This window comes from Palaemon carinicauda, chromosome 38 (genome assembly GCF_036898095.1).
Source record: "Palaemon carinicauda isolate YSFRI2023 chromosome 38, ASM3689809v2, whole genome shotgun sequence".
Classification (NCBI taxonomy): domain Eukaryota; kingdom Metazoa; phylum Arthropoda; class Malacostraca; order Decapoda; family Palaemonidae; genus Palaemon; species Palaemon carinicauda.
Window position 1 is genome coordinate 50,897,252 of NC_090762.1, and position 15,948 is coordinate 50,913,199.

A 15,948-nucleotide genomic window follows, 5' to 3' on the forward strand; every position below is an offset into this window, starting at 1 on the left:
AAGAGTCTTGAGGGTAAGGTCCTTGAAGGAAGCTGACTGGAGAGGTTCGAACCTAGGTGACATAAGGAACCTTAAGACTACGTCTAGATTCCAGCCTGGAGTGGGTAGACGACGTTCTTTAGAAGTCTCAAAAGACTTAAGGATGTCTTGAAGGTCCTTGTTGGAAGAAAGGTCCAAACCTCTGTGGCGGAGAACTGAAGCCAACATACTCCTGTACCCTTTAATCGTAGGAGCTGAAAGGGATCTCTCATTCCTAAGATGTAATAAAAAGTCAGCTATTTGGGTTACAGAGGTATTGGTAGAGGAAACTGCATTGGCTCTACACCAGCTCCGGAAGACTTCCCACTTGGATTGGTAGACTCTACGAGTGGATACCCTCCTTGCTCTGGCAATCGCACTGGCTGCCTCCTTCGAAAAGCCTCTAGCTCTAGCGAATCTTTCGACAGTCTGAAGGCAGTCAGCCGAAGAGCGTGGAGGTTTGGGTGCAACCTGTCTACGTGAGGTTGACGTAGAAGGTCCACTCTTAGAGGGAGAGTCCTGGGGACGTCGACCAGCCATTGTAGTACCTCTGTGAACCATTCTCTTGCAGGCCAAAGGGGAGCAACCAGCGTCAGCCGTGTCCCTTCGTGCGAGATGAACTTCTGAAGGACTTTGTTTATGATCTTGAACGGTGGGAATGCGTAAAGGTCGAGATGGGACCAGTTCAGCAGAAAAGCATCCACATGAACTGCTGCTGGGTCTGGAACTGGGGAACAGTACAAAGGAAGTCTCTTGGTCATGGAGGTGGCAAAAAGATCTATTGTCGGCTGACCCCACAAGGTCCAAAGTCTGTTGCACACGCTCTTGTGGAGGGTCCATTCCGTGGGGATGACCTGATCCCTTCTGCTTAGGCGATCTGCTGAGACGTTCATGTTGCCCTGAATGAACCTCGTAACTAGGGTGAGGTTTAGACTTCTTGACCAAATGAGGAGGTCCCTTGCTATCTCGTATAGGCTCCTCGAATGGGTCCCTCCTTGCTTGGAGATGTAAGCCAAGGCTGTGGTGTTGTCGGAGTTCACCTCCACCACCTTGCCTAGCAGGAGGGACTTGAAGTTCAATAGGGCTAAATGAACTGCTAGTAGCTCCTTGCAGTTGATGTGGAGCGTTTCCTGTTCCTCGTTCCACGTTCCCGAGCACTCCTGTCCGTTCAAGGTCGCGCCCCAGCCCGAGTCCGATGCATCCGAGAAGAGATGAAGATTGGGGGTCTGAATCGCCAACGATAGGCCCTCCCTGAGAAGTAGATTGGTCTTCCACCACAAGAGAGTGGTCTTCATCTCTTTGGTGACCGGGATAGAGACTGCTTCGAGCGTCAAACCCTTGTCCCAATGAGCTGCTAGATGGAATTGGAGAGGGCGGAGGTGGAGTCTCCCTAGCTCGACGAACAGGGCCAACGATGAAAGGGTCCCTGTGAGACTCATCCACTGTCTCACCGAGCAACTGCTCCTCTTCAGCATGCTCAGGATGCAATCTAGGGCTTGGCTTATCCTTGGGGCCGATGGAAAAGCCCGAAAATCCCGACTCCGAATCTCCATTCCCAGGTACACAATGGATTGGGAGGGAATGAGCTGGGACTTTTCTAAATTGACTAACAGACCCAGTTCTTTGATCAAGTCCAAAGTCCAGTTGAGACTCTCCAGACAGCGACGACTCGTGGAGGCTCTCAACAGCCAGTCGTCTAAATAAAGGGAGGCTCTGATGTCCGATAAGTGGAGGAATTTTGCTATATTCCTCATCAGATGCGTAAACACCATAGGAGCTGTGCTTAGGCCAAAACACAGGGCTTGGAATTGGTAGACAACCTTTCCAAAAACGAATCTCAGGAAAGGTTGGGAGTCTGGATGAATAGGAACGTGAAAGTAAGCATCTTTCAGATCCAACGAGACCATCCAGTCCTCCTGCCTGACCGCTGCTAGGACCGACTTCGTCGTCTCCATAGTGAACGTCTGCTTGGTGACATAAGCATTGAGCGCGCTGACGTCCAGCACCGGTCTCCAACCTCCTGTCTTCTTGGCCACCAGAAAGAGACGGTTGTAGAAGCCCGGGGATTGATGGTCCCGGACTATAACCACTGCCTTCTTCTGTAACAGGAGCGACACCTCCTGGTGCAACGCTAGCCTCTTGTCCTTTTCCTTGTAGTTGGGAGAGAGGTTGATGGGAGATGTGGTCAGAGGGGGTTTGCGGCAGAATGGTATCCTGTAACCCTCCCTCAGCCAACTGACAGACTGGGCGTCTGCACCTCTCTTTTCCCAGGCTTGCAAGAAGATCTTGAGTCTGGCTCCTACTGCTGTCTGGAGAGGAGGAGAGTCAGTTTTTGCCTTTAGAAGCCTTGGAACCTTTCCTAGACTTGCTCCTGGAAGAGTCTGGACGGGAGCTTCCTCGGCTGGGGGCTCTACCACGAAAGGGCGGAATAAACCTCGTAGCAGGAGTATCAGCCACTGGGGTGCGATAAGTCCTGGGGACTGAGGGAGCAACCTTAGTCTTACGAGCTGATGAGGCCACAAGATCATGGGTGTCCTTTTGAATCAGGGCCGCAGACAAGTCCTTAACAAGCTCTTCGGGAAACAGGAACTTAGAGAGCGGAGCGAAAAGGAGTTGAGACCTTTGACAAGGTGTGATGCTGGAGGAAAGGAAGGTACAAAGCTGCTCCCTTTTCTTAAGCACTCCTGACACAAACATTGAAGCAAGCTCGCCAGATCCATCCCTAATAGCTTTATCCATGCAGGACATTAAGAGCATGGCTGAGTCCTTGTCCGCAGGGGAGGTCTTCTTGCTAAGGGCCCCCAGGCACCAGTCTAGGAAATTGAACATCTCAAAGGCTCGAAATACACCCTTTAGGAAGTGATCTAGATCGGAGAAGGTTCAGCAAACCTTAGAGCGCCTCATTGCTGTTCTACGAGGAGAGTCTACCAAACTTGAGAAGTCAGCCTGGGCAGAGGCAGGTACTCCCAAGCCTGGTTCCTCTCCTGTGGCATACCAAACGCCCGCTTTAGAAGTGAGCTTAGTCGGAGGAAACATAAAGGAAGTCTTTCCTAGTTGCTGCTTAGACTGCAACCACTCCCCTAAAATTCTTAAAGCTCTCTTAGAGGACCTTGCAAAGACGAGCTTAGTATAAGTTGACTTGGCTGGCTGCATGCCCAGCGAAAACTCAGATGGCGGAGAGCGGGGGGTAGCAGAGACAAAATGGTCTGGGTATACCTCTCTGAAAAGAGCCAGGACCTTACGAAAGTCAATAGGAGGCGGAGAAGACTTAGATTCATCCACGTCTGATGAGGGATCCAGGTGTGCAGCCTCATCATCAGAAACCTCATCACCAGAGTGTAGCGAAGTGAGAGGTAAGGTATGCTGAACAGCAGAATCTGCACGAGCGGGAGCAAAAACGCTTGTGGTTTCATCCTCAAGTCTCTGTTGCTGAGGCAAAACCTGAGGTTCAGGCTGCAAAGGCTGGTCAAAAGGAGTAGCAGAAGGTAGGCGCATGGGTTGAGGAGGCTGACTCCTGGCATGAGTGTCTTGACTCAAGAGTTGCGCTTGTTGTAAGGTGAGCGGATGCGCAGTAGCAGGTTCCTGAGGAACGAGTTGAGGTTCCTGAGGTGTGAGCTGCGAGAGTTGAGGTAGTGGCTGCGCAGAACGCAGTACTTGTCTCGCGAGTTGAGGTTCCTGAGGCGCAAGGCTAAGGTGTTGAGGCTCTCGCCTTGAGGAGGGTTGAGGTCGCTGCAGCGAGAGCTGAGGTGTCCGCCTCATGGATGGGAGAGGTTGTTGTACCTCAAGAGAGTGTTGCCTCACTGGTGGAACCGCAAGTGGAAGCGGAGGAAGTAAGGTATAAGCTTCCTGTTCCCATTGCTGAGGTTGCCTTAAGGAAGGCGGAGGTAGCTGCACACCGCTGGAAACTGGCAACTCAGTACGTGGTAAGGTATCCTGAGGAGCCTCAACATCGTACGCCTGGCAGACAGGACTGCGGTTAGGCGGAGCGATCGCAGGAGGAGGTGTAACCTTCTCAGCCTGACACTCACGCATCAAGACCGCAAGTTGTGACTGCATGGACTGCAGTAGAGTCAACTTGGGGTCGGCAGACACTAAGGTCTGCTGAGGCAAAGCCTTAACAGAAGAGATCTGTTGCGGCAGCACCTTACTCCTCTTAGGAGGAGTGCATTCAACTGATGACTGCGGCGAGTCAGAGCTGATCCAATGACTGCAGCCAGGTTGTAGAGCTCTTGAGGTCTGGACTCTGCGTTTGAGAGGTCTTGAGACCTGAGTCCAACGTTTCCTCCCTGACAATTCTTCAGCAGACGAGAAAAAGACGGGCTCAATCGTCTGCGGGTGGGAGTGACGGTCTCTGGAAGACACGCCCGCAACCACCGAGGATACTTCTGTGCGCCGATCAAGGCCTGCCGAACCCTTTTGCCCTTCGACATTGCTTCTCCCCTGGGCTTGGGAGCTTGCAAGAGGTCCCGGACTGGGAGGACGACTGGCACGCACAGAAGTACCCTCACGCACCACACTGACACTGACACTAGCACTTGGCACTGCACTGACACTAGCACTTGTCGCAGCACTGGCACTATTACCACCCACTGCACTCTTGACCTTAAGTTCCTTGACTTCGGCCATAAGAGACTTATGATCACTAACCACCGATTCCACTTTGTCACCTAAAGCCTGAATGGCACGCAAAACAACAGACATATCAGGTTGAGGGCAAATAGTAGGTTCGGGGGTAGCCACTACAGGGGGAGGAAAAGGTAGGGGATCATGAGGTGAGGAAAAAAGTGAAGAGCGAGAAGAACTCCTCCTAACTCTCTCTCTCTCTAACTTGGTTGAATATTTAAGAAATCGGACAAAATCAAGTTCCGAAAGTCCGGCGCATTCCTCACATCGATCTTCCAACTGACAGGGTCTTTCCCTACAGTCAGAACAAGCGGTGTGAGGATCTACCGAGGCCTTCGGAATACGCCTATTACAAGACCTACATCGTCTATGGGGTGGGGCTTGTGAAATGTCAGACATCTTGAATCAAAGAGTTAGCCAAGTGGGGATTCCAAATCAAGCAAAAAGATCGTTAACCATTAATCAGAACTAAATAATAGCTATCTAAGCTAATATAGAAGTTTTCCAGTAAAGCGACAGCCGAAATCTGAGAGAAATACTTCACCAAAAGCCGTGAAAATACTCCAAGATCATAAGCGTATCCCAGAACGTCTTGCCGGAAGCACGACAGAGGAAAAATTGAGGAGGTGTCAACAAGAAGTACTGTAGTACCTGGCCACAGGTGGCGCTGGTGAGTACACCCCCTTCTAGTATTGTGATAGCTGGCGTATCCCTCCCGTAGAATTCTGTCGGGCAACGGAGTTGACAGCTACATGATTATCGGGTAAGTTTAATATTGAAAATTACTCTACATAATTTAGCCAACTATTTTCCTCATAAGTTACTCTCTTTCTCAAGTATACTTACTCGATTTTTTTCTGTATCATGATTTCTAACAATCATGCCTCTTTCCAAACACAACTCCAAAAGATTCTCACCATTCTCATACCTTCCAACAACTCGGTCTCTTTCTCTCTAACCTACTTTTGCATTCAAGTCTTGCAATGTTTTTAAAAACCAGCCAGGCACATATTCAAACCTTCTCAAATATATTATCCTGCACTCCCTCTTTTTTTCCATTCATGGACTAAATAAATAACAAGGGAAGCTCAATAAAATATTCAAAATAGTTGCTGCCATATTCTGCTTGTAAACACACAGAAGCACATTTACATTCACCTAATCTTGAACTCACTCTTGCCTTCTACGGTATCAAAGGCCTTCTTTCCACTATAGATTTTGCACAAAGGAAACTTGTTTTGAGAAAAATTAATCCTTTATTTTGCAAGAAAATTTAATAATTTTTATCAGTAAAAAAGAGATAGAGCATCCTTTTTATGTATGCCTCACTAATCTATTATAAAAATCTTGGTTACAAATAGCATTTCAGGTCTTTCAAAATAATCTTTTGTAAAGAAATAATTTTGTACTTTATATAAACAAATACAAAATACATTCTTCATCCATCAGAAAGACACAGAAACGGATTTTGGCCAAAAATGTCTTAAAATATTCTTACAATACTGAAATAATAAAACTGAGATACGGCCATCAAAGTAAAGCTCTTTGCTACCATTTTAGATATAAAAAAAATACTCACTGAAAAGCTGGACTGCCAGATTAAGTTCAACAAGGTGATGATGCGTTTCCAGTTGCAAATAATGCCAATTTTCTTCCTCAGGAATAACCTCCAAAGTACATGTATTTCCCGGGCCTTCACACTTATGTATCCTACCAAAAGATATTATGAAACTAACTGTAAACATTTCAAAGACAGCAGAAAGGGCATAGCTGTGATAATGGTGAAAGTTAAAAATATTAGTAATTTCTAATTCATATTTACATGTTTAATAAATATTATGCATTGTACGTATAGACCAAAATGCAGTTTCAGCTGAACTACAGTACCTGTACGTCTTATTAATGTAGAATTAACCACTAAACAATTGCAACAATTATCAACTAGCTAAAGAAAGCTAGGGATGCCTTGGATGATAGTTTAGATAAAACTGAGTGAAATACACAGGCTGATTAAATCAAAGGCAATGAAGAGGATTAAGCATTTAGGTTTTCCCCAGCAACTTCACAAAAAATAATTTGGCTGCTATAATTAAATTAATAGGAAAGGTCTTTGTAATAAAGAGTATATCAATAGTTATAAAAAAAGGCTTTTTTGTTTTCTAGCTGAGAGTGAAACTAATCCCTACAGGAGAATGGATACGCAAGGAGAAAGCCCAGACAATACTTTAGTCCAAAGCAGTTCTAATCCTGTCTCAAATAAATGAAAACAATAAGCTCTAGTGTGACTTTGTGAATAGTTGATAATTTCTTTATTGGTAAATAATCTGGAATGCAATTAGAATCAGGCTCCTTGGAGCAAATTGTAGCTTATATAAAATAGTCTATTATGATCCTCCATGAAAGGCTTCTCAGATTACATAAAAATATAAGGACAGATCCTTAATAAGCTTCTATAAAGTAAATATTTGGAGAGTTCAATACATCATTGGTCAGAGACAGCAATTCAATGGAACACAGTACCAAATAATGTACAAGATAGAGAGGAAAACAATGAAATCACACCCACAATCTTCTAAAAATTCATATGAAAGTTTTATCTATTTTTCAAGTGACATAAATATGTACATAAGTGGGCATTTCTTTTTATCATGTTACAAAAGAAGAATTATCAAGGTTAAATGATATTTATTAGATTTTCAAATAAAAACCTCAAAGCCCTTCATTATAATTTGCTTATCATCTTCAGATTCACTTTGTGGGCAAAAAAGAGAAAACATCAATTAACATTAAACAGATTAAATAGTAGTGTCATATGTGCTTGCAACAAAAACAATTTTGTAATTTTGAAATAACATTGTCATTCCTCTCAAAATGAGATAAAAAAAATCATTCAGAACACAAGGAGATAAATGCTATTAACCTTGGAGGAAAATTAGTCTTTTTTCTTATGTGGCTAATGGATGTCCCTGATAATTAAGAAAAATTTTTACTTAGCAGTTAAAAGCTTCTCCATCATTCTATTCCAAATTTTATATATGATACTAAAACTTGACCAATCACTTTTCTTATTGCCATATAACTTTTAAATAGTTTATTGACTAATTGCATTCATATCAATAAATTAACCTTTGTAATTTACATATACTGTATATTATGTATATGTAAATTAATGAAATTAATGTTCTAATTTGCACATTAATCAATCCTATAAGAGACTAGGTTATTAATCTTTATATTTCATCAATTAGAATGTGTAATCTTATGATATACTTACACTGTATCTGAAGATTCAGGGTTTGGCAGTCCCCTAGTTCTGAAGGCAATATCTAGGAAACAAGCGGAATTGTCTTCTGCCTCCTTGAGAACAAAGCAGTTGCTGATATTTACCACAACTAACCATGTAGCAGATGGGACATAAAATCTGGAGAAGAAAACCAACTTAGTGATCTTTAATAAAATTCTACTGAAAATCACCATCCACTCAAATTTTAATTTAGGCTTCTACTTGGTCTGGAACAATGGATTACAATATGGTTTTGCTGGATATATAAACAAATTTACTGAATAATCTTTCACAAAATTATATTACACAATAAACATATCAACCCTCTGGTGATCCCAGCCAAGACAAAAATGCTGTCAGGCTCATGACTTGCAACAACAACATCAAGTGTAAACCTACTTATATTAACGTTTCTTAAAATGATTAAGGAATAAAGATAATAAGAAACTGAAACTTGTATTAGAAAGCTGAATAGATTTTCTATATAGCACTTATGATTACATGAACAGAAAATGCCCCAAATGCATCATCCGATCCTCGGTGTTCAAAGAATTAAATAACCTACATTAAAATACGCTCATACAAATAGGGTTGAAAAATAAATTTTAAAATCCAAATGTCCCTTACTTGCATAACATTTAACTGTGTAAAAAAAATAAAAGGGTAGATTACCCTAATAGAATAATGTAATAAATGACAAATTAAAGCACAACAAAAAAATGTAATTAAATTAAACTTACTAAAAAATATTGTCTTTCATCTATATACAATCAGCTGTTGTGGCTAGCAATTCCTTGAATTAGGAGATTAATTCGGCACGAGCTGAATTCGGTCATTAAAGCCAGATAACAAGCAGTTATCCAGCTGGTGAGAGCCTTCACTTTTGACTTTTCGGCACAGGACTGAGAGGGGTGGTTGAGAAGGGAAGTTGAATCAAAGGACACAAGTTTGTATGGCTAGGAAAAATACAAATTATTTCAAAATTTGTGATTTGTTCCTATGTACCACACAAACCATGGGACATTAATTAGAGAGACTCACTGCTTGGTGGGTTGGAAGTCCCCTGGAACCAAAACTGGAAGGTTAATTTTCTTCCATGGAAGTGATCACTGTTTGATCTGTTGAAAAGCAAAGAGATGATACCAGCAACCCATCACTTGACTTTCACATAGATGAAAGGTTAATAGGACCTGGACTGTACATGCACACAGAGGGGATGTCAGTGGACAACACATACTAAGTATGATGATCAATGGGTTGGTGTAAAATCCACCATCTCCTCGTTCCTCAGTTTGGGATAGGAGAGATACTTCTTCAGACTTAAAGAAAGGAGCTTTGGGACAAAACTTGTCAGAATCTTGTCTGACTAGTATGTAATGTTTCGACCACTTGGTCCCCGAGAGGAAGGATAGAAAAATGAAGGAAAAGGGCCAGTCATACTAATGTTCATTTTAAACTTACTCCTACATGTTACCATAGATGAGCTGCATCCTTGTCCCATGTAGGAGCTGGATTAGTTACATAAATATTTGATCAGCAATGACAGGTCCAAGCACAAAGGTATCAAGGAACTGTTGGTATACTCTCGCAAGTAAAAAGCCATGAAGGAAAAGGGCCAGTCATACTAATGTTCATTCCAAACTTACTCCTACATGTTACCATAGATGAGCTGCATCCTTGTCCAATGTAGGAGCTGGAATAGTTACATAAATATTTGATCAGCAATGACAGGTCCAAGCACAAAGGTATCAAGGAACTATTGGTATACTCTCGCAAGTAAAAAGCCATGAAAAATTTTGGCTACCGACGGGTTTCTCCTGTACTTGCCAGTGCTAACAAAAATTCTCCGACATTCAGGTCTGAGGCATCTGGTCCTTTTCAGATAGCACTGCAGAACCCTCTTGGGATAAAAGAGCATCTCTTGATCACTACCTAACGCCTCCCGTAGAGAGGGGATGGAGAAGGACTCAACCCTCGGGTTGCATGTCACCGAGTTTTAGGTTTTGACTACAAAGTTTGACACAAAACTAAAGGAACTGAAGGAGACCTTCTTCCACCCCTCGGCATGCATGACTATATAAGAGAGACAATGCAACTCAACAACTCTTTTCATTAATACCAAGGCTAGCAGGAAGATAGTTTTGAGAGTCCGATCCTTGTCTGACAACCTCCTCAAAGGCTCAAACGGGGTACGTATAAAAGTCTTGAGGACCAAAGTTACATTCCATTCCGGGGGCCTGAGATCCTGGGGTAAGCAAAATTGCTTGATGCTCCTCATGAGCACAGACAACTCTCACAAGTGAAGAGGTCTATACCCTTCAGTCAGAAGAATATAGTCAAGGCCAGGTATTAGCCTTTGATAGCCACGACTGAGAGGCTATTTTCTCAGTGAAGGAAGAAAAAGAATCTGCAATCTGTACTGAAGTTGCTTCCACCGAAGAAATATCCCTTCTACGACACCAATCACAGAAGATGGCCCCCTTAGCTTTGTAGACAGGTGTAGAGGACCTCCAGAGATATACACACATCTGTGCAGTGCCTTACGAAAAGCATTTTGCTTGGAGATGCTGGATAGTCTCCACACGTGAAGAGCCGAGTGCTCCCTTTTGGTGGTCTATCTGCAGGTGTGGCTGACAGAGAAGTGTGGGTGACAGAGGTAGTTCTCTCAAGACCTCGACCAGAAGAGTGAGCAAATCAAGATACCACTCAGCATGAGGCCTAGCCACCAGGGTCATCCTGATTCCTGGCTGGCATAATCAACACTGGTGATACCCAGCCGGATCAGGCTGGACGGAGGAAAGGCGTACACATCCAGGTGATCCCATGAGCGTTGGAAGGTGTCTCCAAACAACTTCTATGGGTCATGAACAGGAGGGCAAACACAGGAAGTTTCTTGTTTAGCCAGGTGGCAAATAGGTGGATTCCTGGTGAGCCCCACAAGGAAAAAAGCCTTTCTGCTACCAGAAGCTGTAGATTACTCTGCTCCTACAACTTGCCCCTGGCAACTGAGTGCATCTGCTTACCTGTACTTTATATTCTTCTTGCCTGGAATGTGTTTTTCTAACAACTCCACAGCGTAAATTACCACCCAGATGTGCATTACTTTAAAAGCTCACAACGAGGTCGTGAGACCACGCACCTTTAATTGCTAACGTAGACCACTACGGTGGTGGTGTTGTTCATCAACAACACTTTGTTCCTACTCAAATGTTTTAGGAATGCTTGCAACCTGAGGAAGACTGTTTGCATATCGTGGACATTGATAAGTACTATAGACGCATTTCTACTCGAGTCCACACCTCTAAGACGACCAAATAGTCCAGATGTGCTTCCCACCCTTCCTTTGATGAATCCAAGAATTGTTGTAGGTCCAAAGGCAGAGAGTCGAGTGGAACTTTCCTTGGGAGGTTCTTCTCATCAAGCCACCAGACCAGATCGTTCCACACCTCTCACCCACTGGAACAGGATGGAACGGGGTATTACTGTCAGTTGTCCTAGTATCCTTCAGACACCATTGAATGTATTTCTAGTGAAGACGTCCGTAAAGAATAAGCTTTTCCATCGAAGATAAGTGACCAAGAAGACATTGGCAGCCACGAGTTGATACTTCTGACTTGGACAGGAATGGTTGCGCAACCTACGTGAGTCTACTGATGAGATTGTCTGTAGTAAAAGACTCTCAGTGCTCCTGTGTCTATGAACATGCCAAAGTAATTCAACTTATACTTGGGTATACTGTAAGATTTGACTTTTCATAGTTTACCACTATCTCCAGATCATGGCAAAATGTGAGAATCTGATCTCAATCCTCAAGCAACTGCCTCATCGAGGAGGTCAAGATCAATCAATCATCGAGATACACCAACAGACATACAGTATCCCTCATAAATGTGCCCCAAGCGACTACCAAAGTGAACACTAGCATGAAGACCTGGGGAGCCGTACACTGTCCAAAGTACAGATTCTTGAACTGGTACACCGTACCATATGAAGTCTCCCTCTCTGACAAAACACAGCACAGATCATACTGTTACCCTCCTGAATAGTTTGATGAACAAAATTGCTCAGGGAAGAGAGGTTGATGATCAGTCTCCAGCCTCTAGTTGGTTTCTCCACTAGTAAGAGCCAACTGTAAAAACCCTGTGACTTATCTCGGATAACTTTGAGAGCGTTCTTCGCCAACATCTCTTCCCCCTCTGCCTTTAAGGGCAGGGCTTTCACAGATGTTGGATGCTCCCTTGGGAACTTAACTGTTAATAGAGATTGGGGGGGCCCCATGGTCCTAGAACGGTAGCGAGTAACTATCACAAAAGACAGTCACTACCCAAGATTCAGCCACATGTTTCTACCAAGTCACCCATTGGCGAAAAAGGCATCCCACTACTCTCGGCCATGGGAAAGGGGGAATGCCGCCATCGGTGTTTCCCTTTCCCTCCCGTCTTCCCACCGCCACACTAACAAAAAGGACAGGTTGGGGTGCTCAAAAAAGCTGTACACATACAAGATCTTTTTGGGAAGAGGTCGCAGGACTAGAGGTCGCATCGATCCTGATCCTGCAAGCTTAGTCAACTCACAAGAATTGGTCACTGCCCCTTCGAAGGGATGGGGCCCTTGAGGAAGAGAGCACGGTGGATTAGGAATTCCGGCAAAGAAGTACTTCTTGATTCTACCGCTGCCTGCACCAACAAGTACCATAAAGGCAACGCCAACACGAGGGTTTGCTCCCATGGGCGAGGAAGATGACCGCTTTCCCGCCCAAACATAATTCCTTATACAGTTCCTAACATATTTTTGTATGCTGTATCTGGGCACTATTGTTTAATTTCCTTCCAAAAAATGGTTGTGCTCACTTGTCCTCATCTGTGTAATATAAAAACCCTCCAAATAATTAATGATTTGTTCTTGAAGAGTAATTCACCCTATGCAAACTTTGCTCATTAACACTGACAAATTACAAATTCTAACATAAACATTTAAAATTTAAAGATTTGTTTCCAATCTTTACATTAAATCTTTAACTAGTTTTTTATTCTATAGAAATCTGTGTCTGTCTGTCTGTTATGAAAAGGCAAGACTATGCAGGAAACAGTTCGGAGCATAAAATAAAAAATAATTACTTTAAAAGCTAAATATTCTTACCTGTAATACTGGGAACCATTGATTTTCTGATAAAACTGGATATCTTGGTGTGAATGTATTTCAGGCACAACATTTGTAATTTGCTCTTGTTGGACATATTTTGCTTTTACACGAAGCCAGGAATGACATGAAGGAAACAGACCCTTGAAATGAAAACAAATAATATTAGCAAACCTCCGTAATTACTTTTTACTCACTCAAGCAATCCAAAGTATAAAGAATTTCTATCATGACAACAATCTAATGATCTCTAACAAAAAGATAAAATGTTATTTTATCCATAAGAAAATAAACATTAATGAGCTAACGAGTAAAAAAAAAATCCTTTTTTTTATATCTTATGGACCTCAAAAAAAAGGGTACTTGCAGAGTTCAAAGCAAGTGGTCTTTTGCCACAGAAAATGAATTACTAAACATGCTTACACTGACACTCAGGGAAGTGAGATAATCAAGCAATTAGTGTATAGTACAATGTCTTGTTTTTAATTTCTAAACAAGGACCTCTACATATATTAATCTGGTCTTTCTCATAAGATGATTGTACTCAATTAGGAATGGGATGACAATTTGTTGAAGGTTTAAAGCTCACGAGAGAGAGAGAGAGAGAGAGAGAGAGAGAGAGAGAGAGAGAGAGAGAGAGAGAGAGAGAGAGAGAGAGAGAGAGAGTGTGTGTGTGTGTGTGTGTGTTAAATGACCCCTAAATCACATTTCAATAAGAATTAGGAATGATTCAGCATCACTAGTTCAATATCATCATTTCAAAAGTAAATTATTTTGAAACATATGCACATGGATCAGATTTCTTATAAAAATGATTTCAATTACAGTTTGGGATAGGGGGACCATTTCTGCACTAATTTTTAGCTTCCTTCATTACTACAATTAACAGCACAGGGGGTCAACATTGATCTCTGATAGACATTAGCCCTCATTTCAAACTTTTCTTACACCCCTGCCAATGCCTTTCCTATAGATCTAGTGATATGGTAAAGTGACATTACAAATTAGACTAGTCTTTCTGTCATCTCGTCTTTGCAAAGCTCACATAACTATTTATTTTAGAACTCATGCATATACCTTTTCAAGATCTACAAATACATAGCATCGCTTTTTCCTCTGTATACACGGTGCATTTCCTGTAATTATTCTCACTCTTACACCTTTTCAAAATTTTTCAGTAATTATTCTCACTCTTACACCTTTTCAAAATTTTTCAGTAATTATTCTCACTCTTACACCTTTTCAAAATTTTTCAGACCGTGTAATTTTCAGTGTATATCAAATTCCTTTTTGTAGAGGTCCCTTTTTGTTTTGTTTCATTTGTTGATGTCGACTACCCCTCAAAATTGGGGGAAGTGCCTTGGTATATGTATGTATGTATAAAATGAATATAATACTTTTTCCCATATTTTTGGGTCATATTTAATCCTTTACTAAGCTTTCACATAAGAATGACAAATTCGTAGACAATTTGTATTTTTCCTAACTATACAAACCTTAGCTATTTACATGGGGTAATTACTTCGGCGTAGCTGAATGACGAGCCATAAGAATTTTAACGAGGGTTTACTACCCCGCCGCTAGTTAGCGGGGGGTAGGGAGGGGTAGTTAGCTAACCCCCCCACCCCCCCCCCCACCCTCACACACACCGGTGAATGCTTCACTTTGCTTGGAGGTAGGACTTATCCCGGGGGACAGGGCTGGCGGGCAAATATATGTAAATAGCTAAGGTTTGTATAGTTAGGAAAAATACAAATTATCTACGAATTTGTCATTTGTTCCGTAACTGAAATACAAACCACGCTATTTACATGGGGTGACTCAACCCTTAGGTAGGGAGGTGAAGTCCCTGCCATACTGACTTTGGCTTGCCAGGGGACTCCATATTCGAGTGTGTAAGTACTCAAAAAATAAGGAATCCCTGCTCCTCGCTAGCATGCTGTGAAACTGCTGCGGCCTACATAAGCTGTGTGTGAAGGTGAGCAGTGACTCGTCCTAGGAAGTTGACCTGGAGTTCTTCAGATGGAAATCTAGGCTAGGACTCTCCCAATACCACCTCGTCAGGGTATGGGGACATGACAGTATTACACTTAATACTAGGAACACAAGGGAGCATGGTTTACCTGCAGAGGTTTGAGGTCAGCTGTGCAGAGAACCCAGGATGCTGCTTTCTCCAAGGGAGGAGAGGATGAAGAAAAGAATAAGGGCCAGACAGATCTTTTCATTCACGCACACTAAAACCGGGTAACAATGCCCTCAATCTTCTGCTACTTGTCCATTAAGGAGCCTGAGATTAGACCAGCTGTTGTGCAGCCACCACAGGGCCGATAGAGAACGTATCGAGCCTCCTGTGTGTCACGTCTTGCAGGTAGTGGGCCGTGAAGGTGGTCTGACGCTTCCACACCCCAGCTTGAAGGACCTGCATCACTGAATAATTTTTCTTGAAGGCCAGGGACGTAGCTATGCCCGACATCATGCGCTCTAGGGCGACGTGACGGAGAAGGGTCAGGATTCAAGGCCAGATGTATTACCTTGCGAATCCAGGCCGAGATAGTATTCCTGGTGACCCTCCTCTTCGTCTTCCCGGTGCTCACGAACAGGGCCTGCACCCGGGGACGAACTGCAGCTGTTCTTTTAAGATACAACCTCAGACTCCTCACTGGGCACAGTAGGAGATGGTCTGGGTCATCTGTTACAGAACGGAGACTCGAAACCTGGAAAGAGTCGAACCTAGGGTCCGGCACTCCCGGATTCTGAGTCTTGGCAACAAACTCAGGGACGAAGCTGAACGTTACCTCCCATCCCCTTGAATGGGCGATGTCGTACGAGAGACCATGTAGTTCACTGACTCGCTTGGCTGAGACCAATGCTAGCAGGAAAACCGT

The 15,948-nt window shown here is 43.2% G+C and overlaps 1 protein-coding gene across 1 annotated transcript in view; it reads right to left on the minus strand.

Annotated features, from left to right (window-relative positions):
- Positions 1-15,948, minus strand: part of LOC137630622 (post-GPI attachment to proteins factor 6-like) — a 131,034-nt gene that overhangs the window by 59,601 nt on the left and 55,485 nt on the right. The window contains exons 4-6 of the mRNA XM_068362226.1: positions 13,064-13,206; positions 7,916-8,062; positions 6,221-6,351 (exon numbers count right to left, since the gene is read on the minus strand). Of these exons, the coding sequence (XP_068218327.1) occupies positions 6,221-6,351; positions 7,916-8,062; positions 13,064-13,206 (421 nt within the window). The remainder of the gene's footprint in view (positions 1-6,220; positions 6,352-7,915; positions 8,063-13,063; positions 13,207-15,948) is intronic.